The sequence below is a fragment of the Charadrius vociferus genome, unplaced genomic scaffold, assembly GCF_000708025.1.
Source record: "Charadrius vociferus isolate BGI_N301 unplaced genomic scaffold, ASM70802v2 scaffold603, whole genome shotgun sequence".
Classification (NCBI taxonomy): domain Eukaryota; kingdom Metazoa; phylum Chordata; class Aves; order Charadriiformes; family Charadriidae; genus Charadrius; species Charadrius vociferus.
In genome coordinates, this window is record NW_009647426.1 from 319782 (window position 1) to 335703 (window position 15922).

At 39.0% G+C, this 15922-nt stretch overlaps 1 protein-coding gene across 1 annotated transcript in view; it reads right to left on the reverse strand.

The window, feature by feature from the left end:
- Positions 1-15922, reverse strand: part of SLC2A9 (solute carrier family 2 (facilitated glucose transporter), member 9) — a 112042-nt gene that overhangs the window by 18443 nt on the left and 77677 nt on the right. The window contains exon 11 of the mRNA XM_009880537.1: positions 2408-2535. Coding sequence (XP_009878839.1) covers positions 2408-2535 — 128 coding nt within the window. The remainder of the gene's footprint in view (positions 1-2407; positions 2536-15922) is intronic.

A 15922-nucleotide genomic window follows, 5' to 3' on the forward strand; every position in this document is an offset into this window, starting at 1 on the left:
TAAACTGGTAATTTTGTAATCACACAATAGGAAATTTTTATGACACAAAATGATGAATTCCCCAAGGCTACAGCAGATTTCATATGGATGCATACTAAATAATTCAAAAAGCTTTAATATGCATATGAAAAGTTAGAGAATGTAGTTTACCATCTTATTTGAATTTACTGAGGGCCTTTTTAAACAGTTCCCACCAGGTGATCTGTCAGGTGGGATTAGCAGGACAAGAAGGGAGAGCCCCCAAGTTGCAGGAATTCAGATCCGACTGACAGCCAGAGCTCAGCTAACTCCTCACTTTTGTGCAGGAGGCAAAACCCACAACTTTGGAGAAATGTGATTATTCCTTAAATGTTTCTGGATAATTTAAAAACAGAACAAATAAAAGTATTCTGATTATACGCCCCTAGATTTGAGGCTGCATTCCCTGCCACCTGCCATGGAGGCAGGCGGTGGGACGGCTAGTGCATAGCCAGCTGGGTTGGAAGGAAATCCCCAACACTGCTTAAATAGTCAGTCCCGTCTTCTAGGAAAAGCAGCAATTAAATGACACAGAAGCCTTCAATTGCTGGATGAGCTCGTGGCTGCCTCCTGGACCATACTGATGCTGATGACTAAGGTTAGGTTTTCAAAAACACAAGAGAACCGTCTAAATCTTTCTCCGCTGCATTTGGTAGATGTTCTAACGACCTCAGTGGGAAAAGAATTATGTCTCTACCTGCTTTTGAATATCTCACCTTAAATATCTAAGCTGGCAAGTCCTTACTTTGCGCTGTGAAACTGGTGAAAAACACTGACTTCAGTAAGCATTCAAACAAGCTCTTAAGACTTATAGCTCTGAGCAGTCTAATTGAAATTAATGTTAGTAGGAGTGCAGAGTTTAGAAGGATGACAGCCTTTATACTCATGTTGACTTTTGAAGGTGATTCAAGTAATCAAAATGACTAGAGACTTTTATCTTTTACAGGAAATTTTAAATTAAGTGTCAAACGTAGATCAAGGGTCAGACTTTCTAAGACTTTCCAGTTCTCCCATAAACTATCTCATACAGATAATTTTGAACAGTACTACTTAGTAAAAGCAGTCTTACTTGTCAAGTGAAAATGACTATGTAGTCATACACTCTGATAAAATTTTACAGTCTCTGCAAATACTGTTATACAGTATTGCATATGATAAAGCATCATAAAATTTTCAGTTGTAAGAATGCACGAACAGCATTAACAACTCCTTGCTTGTTATTCAAATTTCTTACTCAGAGATGATTTGAAAGGTAATCCAAAATCCCCTGCCTGGTTGTGAGGACCTGCCCGGAGGCCTTGCTCCCCTCTGCGGTTCCCCTGCCCCTAGTGTTTTCCACTGTGTGTTTAGAAAAAACAATCAGGACTTCTTTATTTTGTGCTGTAGTTGTGAGCTTCACTCTGAACTGTTATCAGTGGAGCAGGATGGCTTTTAAAGCACTTGGACGTGTTTGGTCAGGGGACTGAGCAGCTGTCCTTCAGCGCCTGATACAGAGAATCAGCTCCTGCGTGAGCTCCAGAGACTGTGGACAGTCCTTGAGAGAGGTTCGTGGTCACAAAAAGGCCCTCAGTGTGGTTTTGAATGAGAAGCTGCTTGAAGCCTCCTTTGCCAGACAAAGACACATCAACAATGATGAAGTGTGCTTAGGGATCAGAGGGGAAAAATGCTGTTCTATGTTGAACTCTGACTTTTATTTTTTAATACTTTTTTAAAATTTAATGTATTTTTTTTAAATAAGCTATCCTGTTAGAATACAAACATCAATTGTCAGACAGTACTTGATGAAACTGGCCGTTGTCCTCCATGTGACTAGTTCAGCCAAGGAAATAAAGCAATCCACTAAAAATGAATCTGGAACAGAAACAAATTCATCCACGCAGCAACTAGGCCACAGCAAGAAGGAACAAGCTAATGAAGACAAAAGCCTGAACGAAGAGACTGAAAAAAAGAGAGCCACGAAGTCAAGCTTAGATAGAGGAGAGGATCTATTCCGCAATGAGACTAATAAGGATTATCAAAGCCTAGGGTAAACCAGAAGATGGGTGGCCTAAAGGCTGAAGAAAAAGGCAGTGATAATCACTATCAGTGACTGTGAACTCTCGACACAGCCATCAGACTGCATTGCTAAAGCACTCCTGTGGGGAGTTTGCCATATAGGGTTATCCATGGTTACCATAATTTATTTTTTTTTGCAGGACAACTTTCTCCAAGACGTTCAAACAGTGAGATATGTGGTTAGCACAATTGAACTGTATCAAAAACATGGTGGGATTTTCATCCACTTCAATAAAAAGACATTTATTATTACCTGAAAATTACTACTCAAACATCATATGCTACACTATACCAGCTATATCATAGTATATCAAGTATCAAAGCTGCTGAGTACCTGAATGAAAGGGAAGAGCAGTCCGACTGCGAAGTTGGAGAGCCAGTTGACTGTCCCAGCTATCATGAACGCAGCTGGCCTCTGCGACTGCTGGAAAAACTCTCCAGTGAGGACAAACGGAATCCCACCTGAAACAGGGTCCAACAAATTGGTGGTTTTAGTAAATTTCCTCTGACAATAGCTGTTTCACTTACAAAGATGAACATGCTCCGTGTTACACATCTCGGTGACTAGCGCTGCTTTACAACTCTCTGCTCAGGTGTACGCAGGGGCTTCTGAGCCAGTAAAATGTGATTTGTCAAAGCCATACTTTAGAGAAGTGACATTTCTCTCTGTCACACCACCACATCACACCTTTTTTACATCCTTTCAATGATGGCAAGCAGGTAACAGAGCACTGAATCCACCCAACAGTTTCTAGAGCACTACGTGATGAGCTGTTCATTAAAAATAAGAGATTGTTTCTACTAAAATGCTTGGAATTCTGAAAATACAGAAATATTCCAAAATATTTGTAGATCTTAACAGTTGGAAAGATGGTTCCAAAGAGATTAAACAGTTGTGGGTTTTTTATATAATTATTACCCACTTCATTGTAGCAATAAAAAAGGCAAAACATTTGCTTCTTTGTAGGCATACTTTTCATTGATGCTTATTTAACACATTCCCTTATTACTAGATATACTGTTGGCACTTCTGGCAAGGTCTACTTCTCCCATCGGTCAAGGACTCTGGCCTCTGTAATAACAAGCTCAGTTGAATACCACATTTGTCACTCGTATTTCCTTCCACTTAGACAGTGGACTATTTTATATAGCACTGGCATATTGCTGGCCTGACAATACCCTCAGGGAATAGCTGTCTAGTAGCTGAAAGTCTCAATTTATGATCTTTGGCTTCCTTCATTCCAATAGGATATTTCAATAGAGCTATTTCTATTTTTATAGAATAAAACATGGACTGTATTTGCTGATTTGCTACGTGTTTCAGTTAATGCTGCACATTAGACATGCATCTACTTGCAGAATTATTTCACCACAGTCTGGAAAACTGTGAACCTAGAATATAAGACAGGTTTTCTGTATTCTGGTGCTACCAAGTTCTTCTTCTAGGTCCTCATGCCAGCCAATACCATCACTTAGCTTTGTGGGTGAGATCCATATACACACATACTGCTCAAGTCCTTTCTCTGCTTTAAGCATTTTAACAAGTTAGTGTGAGCAATCAAAAAGCATATTAATGGACACACTTCCTCTCAAAAACCTCTACAGCAATCCTGACTTCCAAAATATATATAAATTAAGATAAAAACACCTCCAAAGACTTATCCATCCGCTAGATCTTCTCCTTGCATGTCTTTGCTTGATCTATGTGTTTATCTTTTGCACTACCCTTACTCTTGGACAGTTGTGACTACACCTGTAAGTGCTTTATAGCGATGCATTGCCATGTAGCCCCCTGTGCTCAACGGCACTACACTTGAACACATGTACCAGAAGCTGCCCTCATGACATAGGAACTTGTAAACATGTAACAGGACACGCAGAAGACACATGGTATCAGATATTCCTTCATTCCAGATCTTTCAGATGCAGAGACCACGAACACATGCATAAAATAAAAGCAACATGATGCACCAAACTACTGTATGTGTTAGGCATCACTTTTCATCTGCTACTGTGAGTTTTTGTGAGAACACATCTACAATGGTAGCAAAGACTTCAGTTGAACTTTCTGTCCCAAAGACGGCCAGTATAAATTACACCAAAAATAGTACAGGGCAAATAAATTTATTTACTCCTACTTTATACATAGGAAACTGAGATATGGAGAGTTTAGGCAATCCAAGCCCTATTTAGTGTCCTTCTACAAGCCGTATGTAGTATCTGAATTCTGTGACTACAAAAAGTGACCTCTCCCAACAGCACTTTGAACATGTAGAATAAGCAGCTGAACAGGCTTAACTTATTGAAATTCAAGCAACATGTGGTCTATCAATCCTTGGTGGCTTCCACTGCCTATTTTATCATACACTTGGGATTGGGGTTCAAATCCTAAGATATGGCAGGCAAAACAACAATCACATCTGTTCCATCAGCATCTGGTTTAGGTCTCAAATATCACGCAAGGCAGCGGTTTGCCACGCCACTTGCCCCTTGGAGAGAGGAACTGAAGGACTGGAAACACAGAAATCATGTAAGATGATTTATTTATGATCATTTATTCTGTCATGCCTTTGCTGTAGGACAATCTACAGAGGTGTTGCTGTTCTTGTCAGTATAATAAAAAATGCTGTTTGAGACCCATTTGGGAAAATACACATTGTACAAGAGAGGAAAAAAGCTAGAGGCAAAAAAAAGACAAAAAACAGTACAAAAGGACAGAAACATATCAGAAAGCATAAATGTTACAGCAATAAAAATGCATGGGCACTATCTTGGATAAAGATTCCTTGAAATTCAAATGTAATTTCTAGACACATACTAATCATCACTAAAATTTATTATTAGTCACACTTGCCACAAAAGCTCTTCAATCTAATTTGAAAAATCATCAACTAATCTAATGATGGTAAAAATAGTATTTTGCAACGTCTAAAAAAAAGAAAAAAAGGAAATTAGCAGCTGCTCGGAGTTCTTTCAAATATTCTGTAGAGGAATGGGAAAGGTGGCACAGACAGACCTCCAGACTTTCTCGTGGATAGACAAGCATCTCCACAGCACATCACAGAACAGAGAAAAGTCAGTTTCTGTAAAGGGATGACTTAAGACAAATTACATTGAAGAACCAAGGAGCCTGAAAAGAGAAACTGAAGGAAGTTTGTATGTTGCTGTATGTTGCTATATGCCTGGAAGAGCTGAGACTTGATCTTACTAGGATGCAGAGCAGGGGATGCGAATGCCTCCCAAGAACCACATCTCTGTGAAGAACACACTCCACAACCACGTGAAGTGAAAAAGAAATTAGGGCAACCTGAAGGAAAAATGTAGAGCCTTAAGAAACAAACAGTGAAGACACCTGAGATCAGCTGAACTGATAGCTCCAGGAGTCCATCCCCAACCATTTCAAGGTGTCAGAGGTGTGTTCAAGGACTCCTTTTCTCCTGGAGCTTGATTTATTTGAGAAAGAAATCTGGGTGCATGGGATTGAAGGAAGCTGTAGCATGCTTTGACTAGGTCAGTTTGGATCCAGGCTGCAGTGTGCTACTACTCAGTCTGTGGGTGCAGGCTTGGGCCTCCCTCACTTCCTCTTCACAAAATCCCAGGATTTTCCACCTTACTTTTTGAGTGGTTGAGTCATAATAATACGGCACCTCACCAACCATTCCTTACAAAGTCAGTCTCATTGTGAGGTTCTCTACACAATCACTAGGTTGGATGAGTCCATACTGGCCTGTGTTCCAATACAGATACTTGGAAACCACAGCCAGAAGGAATCCAACCAAACCACTGTATTTTTTGAAACAGTCTTTGTCATGGGTTTTGCAACTTTAATATGTGTTTGAACGTGGGTGTAATCATTTCACAAAAAAGCTAACTGATGTTCTTTCTCATGGGAGATGAACCTAGCATTAGCGTTTCCCCTGGAAGGCTTTCTACACAATTTTCAGGGAAACAGCTTTATTTTAGATCTGATCATAAAACCAAAAATGTATATTAGGATTTCCTGTAGGAGTTTTTCAGCAAAGTAGCTTCTGAACATGAATTTAAAGAGGTAATGCATTGACCACAATAATTATAGTGATTCATTTCTAATACACTGTTCTTTTCAGCATTGCAGTGAACATAATGGAAGAAGCTCTTAACATACTGCAGTGCCATTAAAGAAAGATTGTTACATCTGTTAGCATGCTATACCTATCGGAAATAACAAATTTCCTATTGCAGGACTTGTATACCAGTGGGCTGTTTAATGAAACTAGATTAAGCCCACATGACACAATTAGACATGCAACAATACCTCTATATCTGTGTATTTTATTCACTACCCTCCATAATTAGTCCAGTTACACTTAGAATCAATGTCATTTGCTGGTAAACATCCAGAATCTCAATCCAATAGTCCTTTATGCATGAACAGAAATAATATTCTTGGTATACACGCTACAGATTTTCAAATATATATTTAAATTTGCACAAGTATCAACATGTTTTCTTATGAAAAATTAAGTAGACATTGTTTTGTTCAGTGAGCGCTTACAAATAAATACTGCTTAGCAGACATTACTCAATTCAGTGCAAAAATCTGAATACAGAAAACATGAAAAAGGAAAGAAAATACTGAGATCCTCATTCTGGTTTTATCCAGTACCTAACTGGGAGTTGAAGTCATGGCTACATATATGATTTATGAAACGAAACTGTTAGAAGAATAAATGCCTAATACAAATCGGGGAGATTTATTACATTGGTAGAACGCCTCTAAAGGCGATGGAATCTCTGTGCCCTAAGAACCAGTAAAGAGAAAGGAACTCACTCTCTGAGCCAGCAGCTCATCTTTCAATACACACTCAGGACAAAACTCTATCTTCAGGCAGTGTCTCCACCACCAGCCGTGGGGTTTCCAGTCCCAGCAGGAGGACCACCCATGGCCACACAGCCTAGTGGCCTCCTGCACGACTCAGCACTTCAAATTCTACCCATACAGGAGGGAGTCTGGAAATCCTGAGAGCCCTGATTAGGGCAAGAGCTCCTACACTCTCAAACTCCATGCTTTGAGATACGGAGTCTTCAAAGTGAGACGTTTTGAGAAAATAGGCAAGTACTTTATAACAATGTTCTGTTTTGGAAAAAGAAAGTCTGTGCAGCTCTAGACAAGATCAAGCAGAACAGTTTTTGACTACAAGGCAAGGCACGTAGAAAAGACTGATACATCCTAATAGGGTTGGGAAATTAAGTACTATCTCAATGAAAGGCTTCAGTATTTGCAAGTCAAGGGGCAAAAGACAACTCTAGAGGGCAGGTGTGGGAGAGAAGCAATGGGAGCGAGACAAATATCCTGAAAGAAAACTGCTGGAAAAACAACCCAGTATTCTTCAGTGAGAAAGCAAAAGGCTGTTAGTTTATACCCAGGCCTTAGCTATAAAACAAAACAAAACAAAACAAACCCACCAAAACAAACAACACAAACCCCAAACAGAAAACCCCAACCAACATCCCAAAAAAACGCCACCAAACCCCATGGGAAAATATACTGTGGGAGCACTGCCCATGAGGGATGCAATACAACTACTGAGTTTCTTCCATCTCTATGGCTCTACAGAGAGAAGAACAATTTTACTAAATACTTATCTCGGTCTTCAAAGAGGTGTTCTGTAACCCGTCATATTATTTTAACTTGTACATCGTATTTGATAGACTAATACCCCACCAAATAACATTACATAGTCACATGTGAGAGCTGTATTGTCCAGCTAATCCTGTTGAGAGAAATGGGAGCAGAACATGTGATAGGGGTGCACTGAGTCACAGCTTCATGCTACAGACTCTGCTCTCAGTCTCCAGCTCTTCTCCTCGGGAGAACTGGTGAGCTCATCTACCGCAGAATTAAGAAAAACAGGCACTCTGCTTGTATAAAACAGTATAGTTCATTAACCACATTAATTCATACCATTTGAAGAGTGTGGTCTTTTCTGCCTTAGATTGAAGGCCGTCTGAATAAAGAACGTTTAAAGTTAAGTAGTCAGTCTATAGCAAACCAAAAGTGCAAACCGTAGCACCAAATTAGAAAACATCAGTAATACAAAGCCTGGCAAAAATCCAGCAACATAATAATTAGTACCAATAGTCATTAACAATCTAGTTTTTAATACAGTATTTTGTGGAAAGGGTTTAGCATCTATAAAACCTGTTACTCTAACAGCATATAGAAAGCCAGTTCTGGAGTTATTCTGAACTTTGTTGGTGCAACGTAATCCACACCTTACAGGGTATAAATAAACTAAGCAATAGCGTAGAACAAAAATATTGATATACTCTGTTGCAACATCATCAGTTAAAATGTTAATTCTTAGTTGTCAGGTAATTTACACTAAAATGATCGACATACAACAACAAGGCTATTAATGAGGAAACCACACAATAATCTTTCCACGTCCACTTAGGTAACTATTTCTAAAGCAGAAATTCTATGTAATTTTGTAACGCAAAAGACATAAGAATACCCTTATCTGAACCACCTGATAATTTCTTCTTCACTGAAGCTCTCCCTCTCCCAAATAATTAGTGCATTTTCCTATAATTTTTAGTTCCATAAGGCAGCGTTCTCAAGCAGAATTCTATGAGCATTTACTGACAATCATTTTTCTCTCAATATTTGTTCAGTGAAGGCAAGATATTTACTACATAACTGATGAACCCCAACAATTTCAGTACTTTTAAGATATAGTTCTTTACATAAGTTATAATAATTCCTTTTAAATACAGTTGTTTCCTGGAAGCCTGAGTAGTATCTTCACTTTTTAAACAGCTTTTCCTTTTGGCCTTTTTTATTGTAATAAAAAACAGCAGTCCAGACATAGGCCATTCTGCCAACTGCTGTACAAATCCAATACATCGTTTTTTAGTGTTTTGATAACACTTTCAATCTGGTGGGGTATTTTGTGATTTTTTTTTTGTGTTGGCTTTTTTTTGTTGTTGTTGTTAAAAATTGAACATCAACATTAAATTTCTACTGTGGTACTTAGCAATATTTCTTTTTGCTTCACCATTATAATTCTGCATAACTACAGGAGAATAAAATACACCCAATTTCTAACTACATGTAAATAGCCTTTTAAACATTTCTGCTATATTTTCAGACACACTTTATCATATCAGAACACTAGTTATAGCCTGACTTTCTATTCTTCTATTTGAACATGAAGAAAAATGTTCTTTACTGAGCTATGACTAAGAGTCTTTATGATATAATTAATTTATAATTATTCTCAGCAATGATGATCAAATACTGATCAACATCACTTCTGTTAATATTACATTATTTAAAACAATGATCTTGATGAGATCAATGATTAGAGTTTTTACTTTAATAAAAGGACAGGAAGTGTCCCTTACATTTTCATCCACCATACAGATGGCAGTATTGTGGAAATACCTGAATTAGAGACTCGGAAGTGTGATCAGTCCTAGGTAAGTGAAATATTTGTACAGTCACATCACTATGGCAGGACTGAAAACAGAAAGGAAGCCACCCCCTATCTAGTCTAGGCTTATTACTTCTACAATAATCTACTGAAAAAAAATAGAAAGTCATCAGACATGATTTCCCTGTCAGGAATTCAGGTTGACAGCCCATTAGCACAAAACGCTGCTGGTTGTGAACCTATGCAAGCTAAAACAGTCTTGAAAACTCAGTGTGGCATGTCAGGCTTTCCTCGTGAAATATTTTAACAAACAAATTAATCATAGTAGCAGTGCACAAGTATGTCATTGTATAGCTGCATTCATCCTGAAGGCCCCCAAGAGCGGACCGCATTTTCAGAGAAGCTGGGACAGAAGAGTCTCTCCCTGTCCTCCTCCTCCTCCTGTTTAAGATGGGTAATGGACCATGTCTTCACTGTTTATGATTTCTGGAAACTGCTGAAGTCTTTAGGACATGGGGCCTCAAATGCTAGTGATTAAAGAATTTGGCTGCTGCTCCAGGATGGTAGGCAGGGTATGGAGAACAGTAGATGTAGAACTAATGAATGTAGGACAATAAAATATTTTATTTTCCTTACTGTGGCTGATAACCAACATAGATACAGCAAATAGCAGTATCTCTTTGCTACCGAGCAGAAAGGAAAATGAAGAGAGAGCCAGAAGGTGCCCTTTGACTAGAAGTACCAGCTTGAAGAAAGACAGTAACAGTCCTGCTGCAATGAAAGATATAAATCCTCTTTCTGATGAAATTCAGAAAGAATCCGCCAACGTCATAACTCAGCGTTCCCAAAAAAGTGAAGTTTCCAGAGTAGGACAGATAACATCTGGAGATTCAGAGGAAGCAACTGCTTACTCAGTCAAACTGACACCATCAGACTACCCTTATTCATGCAATTGTCCTTCTGACCCATTTTTTCCCCAAAAAGTCTCTAACTACTGTTTACTTAGCTTTCTACATAGTAGGCTGGCTATCAAGAAACACTGTCTAGACCCTACAACAACTTCCATTGCAACATAAAACCAGTAAACATTTGCATTTAAATGCTAGCCATGGAGTTTAGCCAAAAATAGATGAGATTAACTTAGAACTTTGCTATGCATTGTGCCTGAGTACAAGCAAAATAAAATATTTTCATTGTTTTGCATTCATTAGTTCTACATCTACTGTTCTATATATTTATTAGTTTGCACTTTTGTAAGTATAAATATTTTATACTAATTCACAGAAGAAACAGTGTATTTTTTACTAGGTTTTCTATATGCAGTCCCCATTAATCTGAATAATGTACCTAAGTTACTTACACAGCTTTTGAATAAATCAATTTTTCACGGTTACATGAAGCTCTAAAACTCATGGATGCATTTTTCCAGCAGTAAATTTCTTAAGTGTTGGAGTTATGAACCATCAGCAAGTAATTAATGATCACCCAGGAAAACACGCTAGTTCAGGTAAGAGGAGTGCTCTCAAATGTCAAAGCATTCACATTTTGAAAGCTTCAATTAAGATAATTTGTAAAATCTATTGTTAAAGGGACAAAGTTCCTAAGTTTCCCTGCTGCTAAGAACTCCATGTGTCATCTCCAGCAATTCCATTATCGACAGATACAGTTACCTTTAAAATACTAGGGGTTCATTTTTCTTTTGAACTTCCACTAATTATAAAGAATTGAAATCAGTTCTGTAACAGAGCTGTTAAAATCTACACATTTGCTCAGTGCTGTTCTTTAAAGAGAGAGGTATTCAAACAAAATAAACCAGGTATTAATCCCAAAATATAAGTTGAATGACACTGTATTTCATATATTCAAGGGGCATGTTATCTCTGCCCCCCCCCTCCCCCAAATTCAGTGAAGACATGGCCGGATTGAAAGCAAGTCTAGTTTATTTCTTAGCAGCCCCAAAACTCAGTTGGTTCACTGAAAGGCAACCAACACATAAATTCTCACGTGAAGGCCTTAAACTTCCCATCCTTTCATCTCCTTGACTTAGTTGAAGCAGTTGAAAATAATCCTGCCCCAAGCGTAGGCAGCTTTTTCCATTGTTAGAGAAAACCTGAGAAGGAAAGGTAAAGCGGATCTGTTGCTGTGCTTCACAGCCCACATAAATTAAAGCAATGGCATTAATCATAGAATCGTTCAGGTTGGAAGGGACCTTTAAGACCATCGAGTCCAACCATCAACCTAACACTGCCAAAACCACCACTAAACCATGTCCCTAAGCACCATGTCTACCCGTCTTTTAAATACCTCCAGGGATGGAGACGGAACCACTTCCCTGGGCAGCCTGTTCCAATGTTTGATAACACTTTTGCTGAAGAAATTTTTCCTAACATCCAATCTAAACCTCCCCTGGCACAACTCGAGGGTGTTTCCTCTCATCCTACTACTTGTTACTTGGGAAAAGAGATGGACCCCCACCTCGCTACAACCTCCTTTCAGGTAGTTGTAGAGGGCAACAAGGTCTCCCCTCAGCCTCCTTTTCTCCAGGCTAAACAACCGCAGTTCCCTTGGCCGCTCCTCCTAAGACTTGCTCTCCAGACCCCTCACCAGCTTCATTGCCTCACCACTTTCGTTGCCCTTCTTTGGGCAATGCTCCAGCACCTCAATGTCTTTCTTGTAGTGAGGGGCCCAAAACTGAACACAGTATTTGAGGCGTGGTCTCCCCGGTGCCAAGTACAGGGGGACAATCATTTCCCTCGTCCTGCTGGCTACGCTACTCCTGATACAGACCAGGATGCTGGTGGCTACCTTGGCCACCTGGGCACATTGCTGGCTCATATTCAGCCAGCTGTTTACCAACACTCCCAGATCCTTTTCCGCCAGGCAGCTTTCTAGCCACTCTTCCCCAAGCCTGTGGCGCTGCACGGGGTTGTTGTGATCCATGTGCAGGACCCGGCACTTGGCTTTGTTGAACCTCATACCATTGGCCTCGGCCCATCAATCCAGCCTGCCCAGATCCCTCTGCAGAGCCTTCCTACCCTGAAGCAGGTCAGCACTCCTGCCAAACTTGGTGTCATCTGCAAATTCGCTGAGGGTGCACTGAATCCTCTCATCCAGGTCATTGGTAAAGGAATTAAAGAGAACCAGCCCCAATAATATGGCAGGCTGTGATGGCTGGCAGCTGAGAGGCTAAAATGCCAACCCTAAGGCTACTTCGGTTGGATGGATGGTAGTCTGCAGCAATGGAGTAGCAAAACAGGTCAGAGGATGGGGCCAGAGATCCCTCAGCACATCTTCAACTGAGACTGGTATGTATCGCATGATAATTATGTATCTCCAGGTTATTATGAGTTCCTGAACTGAACTGTAACTCATATTTGGAATATTTAACTGCTTTTAGTGCAGCATGTTTTAAATCTACCTTTGTGCCCACAAAAGCCTTACAAACATCAAAAAACCAAACCAAACCTTTTCTTAAATACCCAGGAAAACTAAAGGTTATTTCTGCATAAATACCCTTCCTATTTGATGCAGGAACTATCTGACATTAGCAAAGGATGCTTACCCTCCTGGAAAGACTGTAAAAGCTTCTAGTTTACAGAATAAAAGACATTTTGAAAATGAATCTAAACTTTCAAATCTATGACTTTTTAATTACATATACAGCAACACAAGTTTATTTGTTTCTTTTTAACATGATACACTTTTCTAGTACAAAGAGAAGGTTTTTTCCACTCAAGCAAGCTTCAAACTCTTTCTCAAAGTGTACTAAAAGAAAGTGTACTAAAATAATGCCTCTGTGGGAGGCCATGAACATTAGAAATTCTTACATCCCACTCTAAGTGGAGAAGCTAACACAACATCACACAAAGCTTCTGTAAATGCCTATTTCAGGCAATAATACTGATGCTGCCTTTCATTTCAGTACTTTTATGTCTACGTGTGTGCAATCACACCTTTGTTTGTGTTTCACATCCAAGAGAAGATACTTTTTTGTCCCTGATGGCGTTTCAGATTGAACAAACCTCATGACTTTCAATATGACCCTTTTATCACAACCACTCTGCTGTCAATACAGCTGCATGTTGGCATTCAGAGTAAGAGCACCGGCTGATTTAAACTTTAAATACCAAAATATCTTTGATGCACCTCAGGGCACAGCAATGATTTCCTTTGAGTCTCCTTTTGTTTACTTCATAATGTCAATTTAACACATGCTGAATACACCATCATCGTTTCTATTGTGTCTGTGTTCAGCTGTGCTAGTAAAGACTTCACTTACACTCCATAAACCGTGATAACTATTATAAAATTCAATTATAAGACAAAACTCTCAAAAAAGAGACCAAAAGTAAGTGATTTTTTTTTTTCCTGAAGTGGTCTTGTTTGTTAATGTTTCTTAGCTGTGTCTGAAAATGCAACACTCTAAAAAGCAACAGCTGAAAAATTAAGATCTTGCTACTACAAAATTACTATTTTTTCAAATGCCATTACAGAATGAATTTTACCAATTTCCCTTTTCTGTGATGACAGGGTGACCAGAAACATACCACTGATCTCATTTTGTCATCCTTACACATACTGAATAGGAACTTATTTTAAAAGAAGGAATTGAAGCAAAATCACACTGATTCTCATTTGATCCTATTCACACTAAATTCAACCTTACACAAACTCCACTGAAGTCAGCACTGAAGTCCCTTCTGAACGGAAGCGCCGCTCATCCACAGAAATACCTACAGGATTTAGGACCAGAGTAACTACTTCTAAGACATTAGACAGTAATAACGCTGTAAAGTCAGATGCCCTGAAGCCTCTGTGTAAGGATTAACCAGATTCGTGCTATCTTCTCACTGTAGTACCACTGATTTAAAAATAGCAGCTGTTGATGTAAATGAAGTCATGGGCTACATGCTCTATGTAATGACCAGCTAGAAAATCCTCTCTGAGAACATGCTCGTCTTTGCAGACACATGGGCTTTTTGACAAATGGAAAAAAAAGAAAGACTTTATACAGAGGATCAAGCATCTCACTTAGAGATGAAGGAAGAACATGGGACTCGGAGATAAAGGAACCCAGGATCAGGCTGGATCACCTGGTTCAAATCCAATCCTCAGCTGTTTCAGGCAGTATTTCATACAGTCCTTTTAGAAATTTATAAAACTTGTGTGTTTAGTTTCCCCTTTTGCTATTTACATTGCAAAGCTGATACAGAATTCAGGTCCTCTAGTGGTTAGAAGTTTTCTTCCAATTCCTATTCTAAATTTATTAATGGCTAGCCAGCACCTAGGATTGGGTTTTTGTTGTGATTTTCTGCAGCAATATTTACCTTCAGTTTATTCTCTCTTGTCAGTGTTATTCTCCCTTCTGCCCATGTATTTAGAAACAGAAATCCTATTCTCAGTCTTTTTTGTTAGACACTATAAAGTTATTCTGCATCTTTTCATATAAAAATCTATCTTGTTCACCTTCACAGTAGCCCTTTTGGCAGCCTTCCTGGCAAACTGCTGCATGAGCAGTTTTGTGCTCTAACATTCAGCTCTAAGTCTTCATCTCAAAAATGATGACATGACACATGACAACACAATGAGCATTTTTCACATGACAATATAGAGAGACAGTGCATGACAATATGATGCATTAGGTCTCTAAGAAAATATGTGAAAGAATGTGCATATAGAGTGTTAGTATAAAACAATCTTTCAAATTATTTAGATAAAATACAAATAGCTAGGGAGAAGTTTTCCATGGGACACTTATAGATATCGTTCTTATAGTCTCCCTTAGCTAACTGGCATTTTCGGATGGCGTTAAATCCTCACCCTATTCCTGAGTTGCTAAGCCTCTTTTTCTCTCCAACTGCATACAGTTATACATGTCCTATTACTAGAAACGAGTAAGCTGTGAAACATGAAGTGAGATTTCAAACAAATTACTAATCTCAAACTTGGAAGTGCTACCAAAATAATACAAAATTCCTGCACAAAGATGGTTTGATTTATGATAATCAAGCAACAGTTATAAAAGCAACTCCTCAGATTTCTGTAACTTCCACCTAGTATTCCTGCTTGTTGTAACACAAGTTGATTTTTATCATTCCAGAGGACTCCAAGGGAGTCCCGGGGAATGTTCCCTAGGAGAGGGAATGTTACCGCTCGTCTGCCTGAGCATATGTGTGACTGACCTCCCTCCCACCTACAGCGGTTGAATGAAGGGCAACACACTTGTGCTACACAAACACTTTTTACAGGTCTTACTGCAACAATAGGGTTTTGGGTTATTTCTACTTATTCCCAATGGTAAAATAAGTCCAGTGCTCCAGTTCATTGTGTTTCCAGAGCCACCAAATATGCAAAAATTTAATTCAAACTTTTTCAGTTTCTGAAAGAAGTTGATAAAGGACGGATTGCTTCAAAGCCAGGTATATTATTAA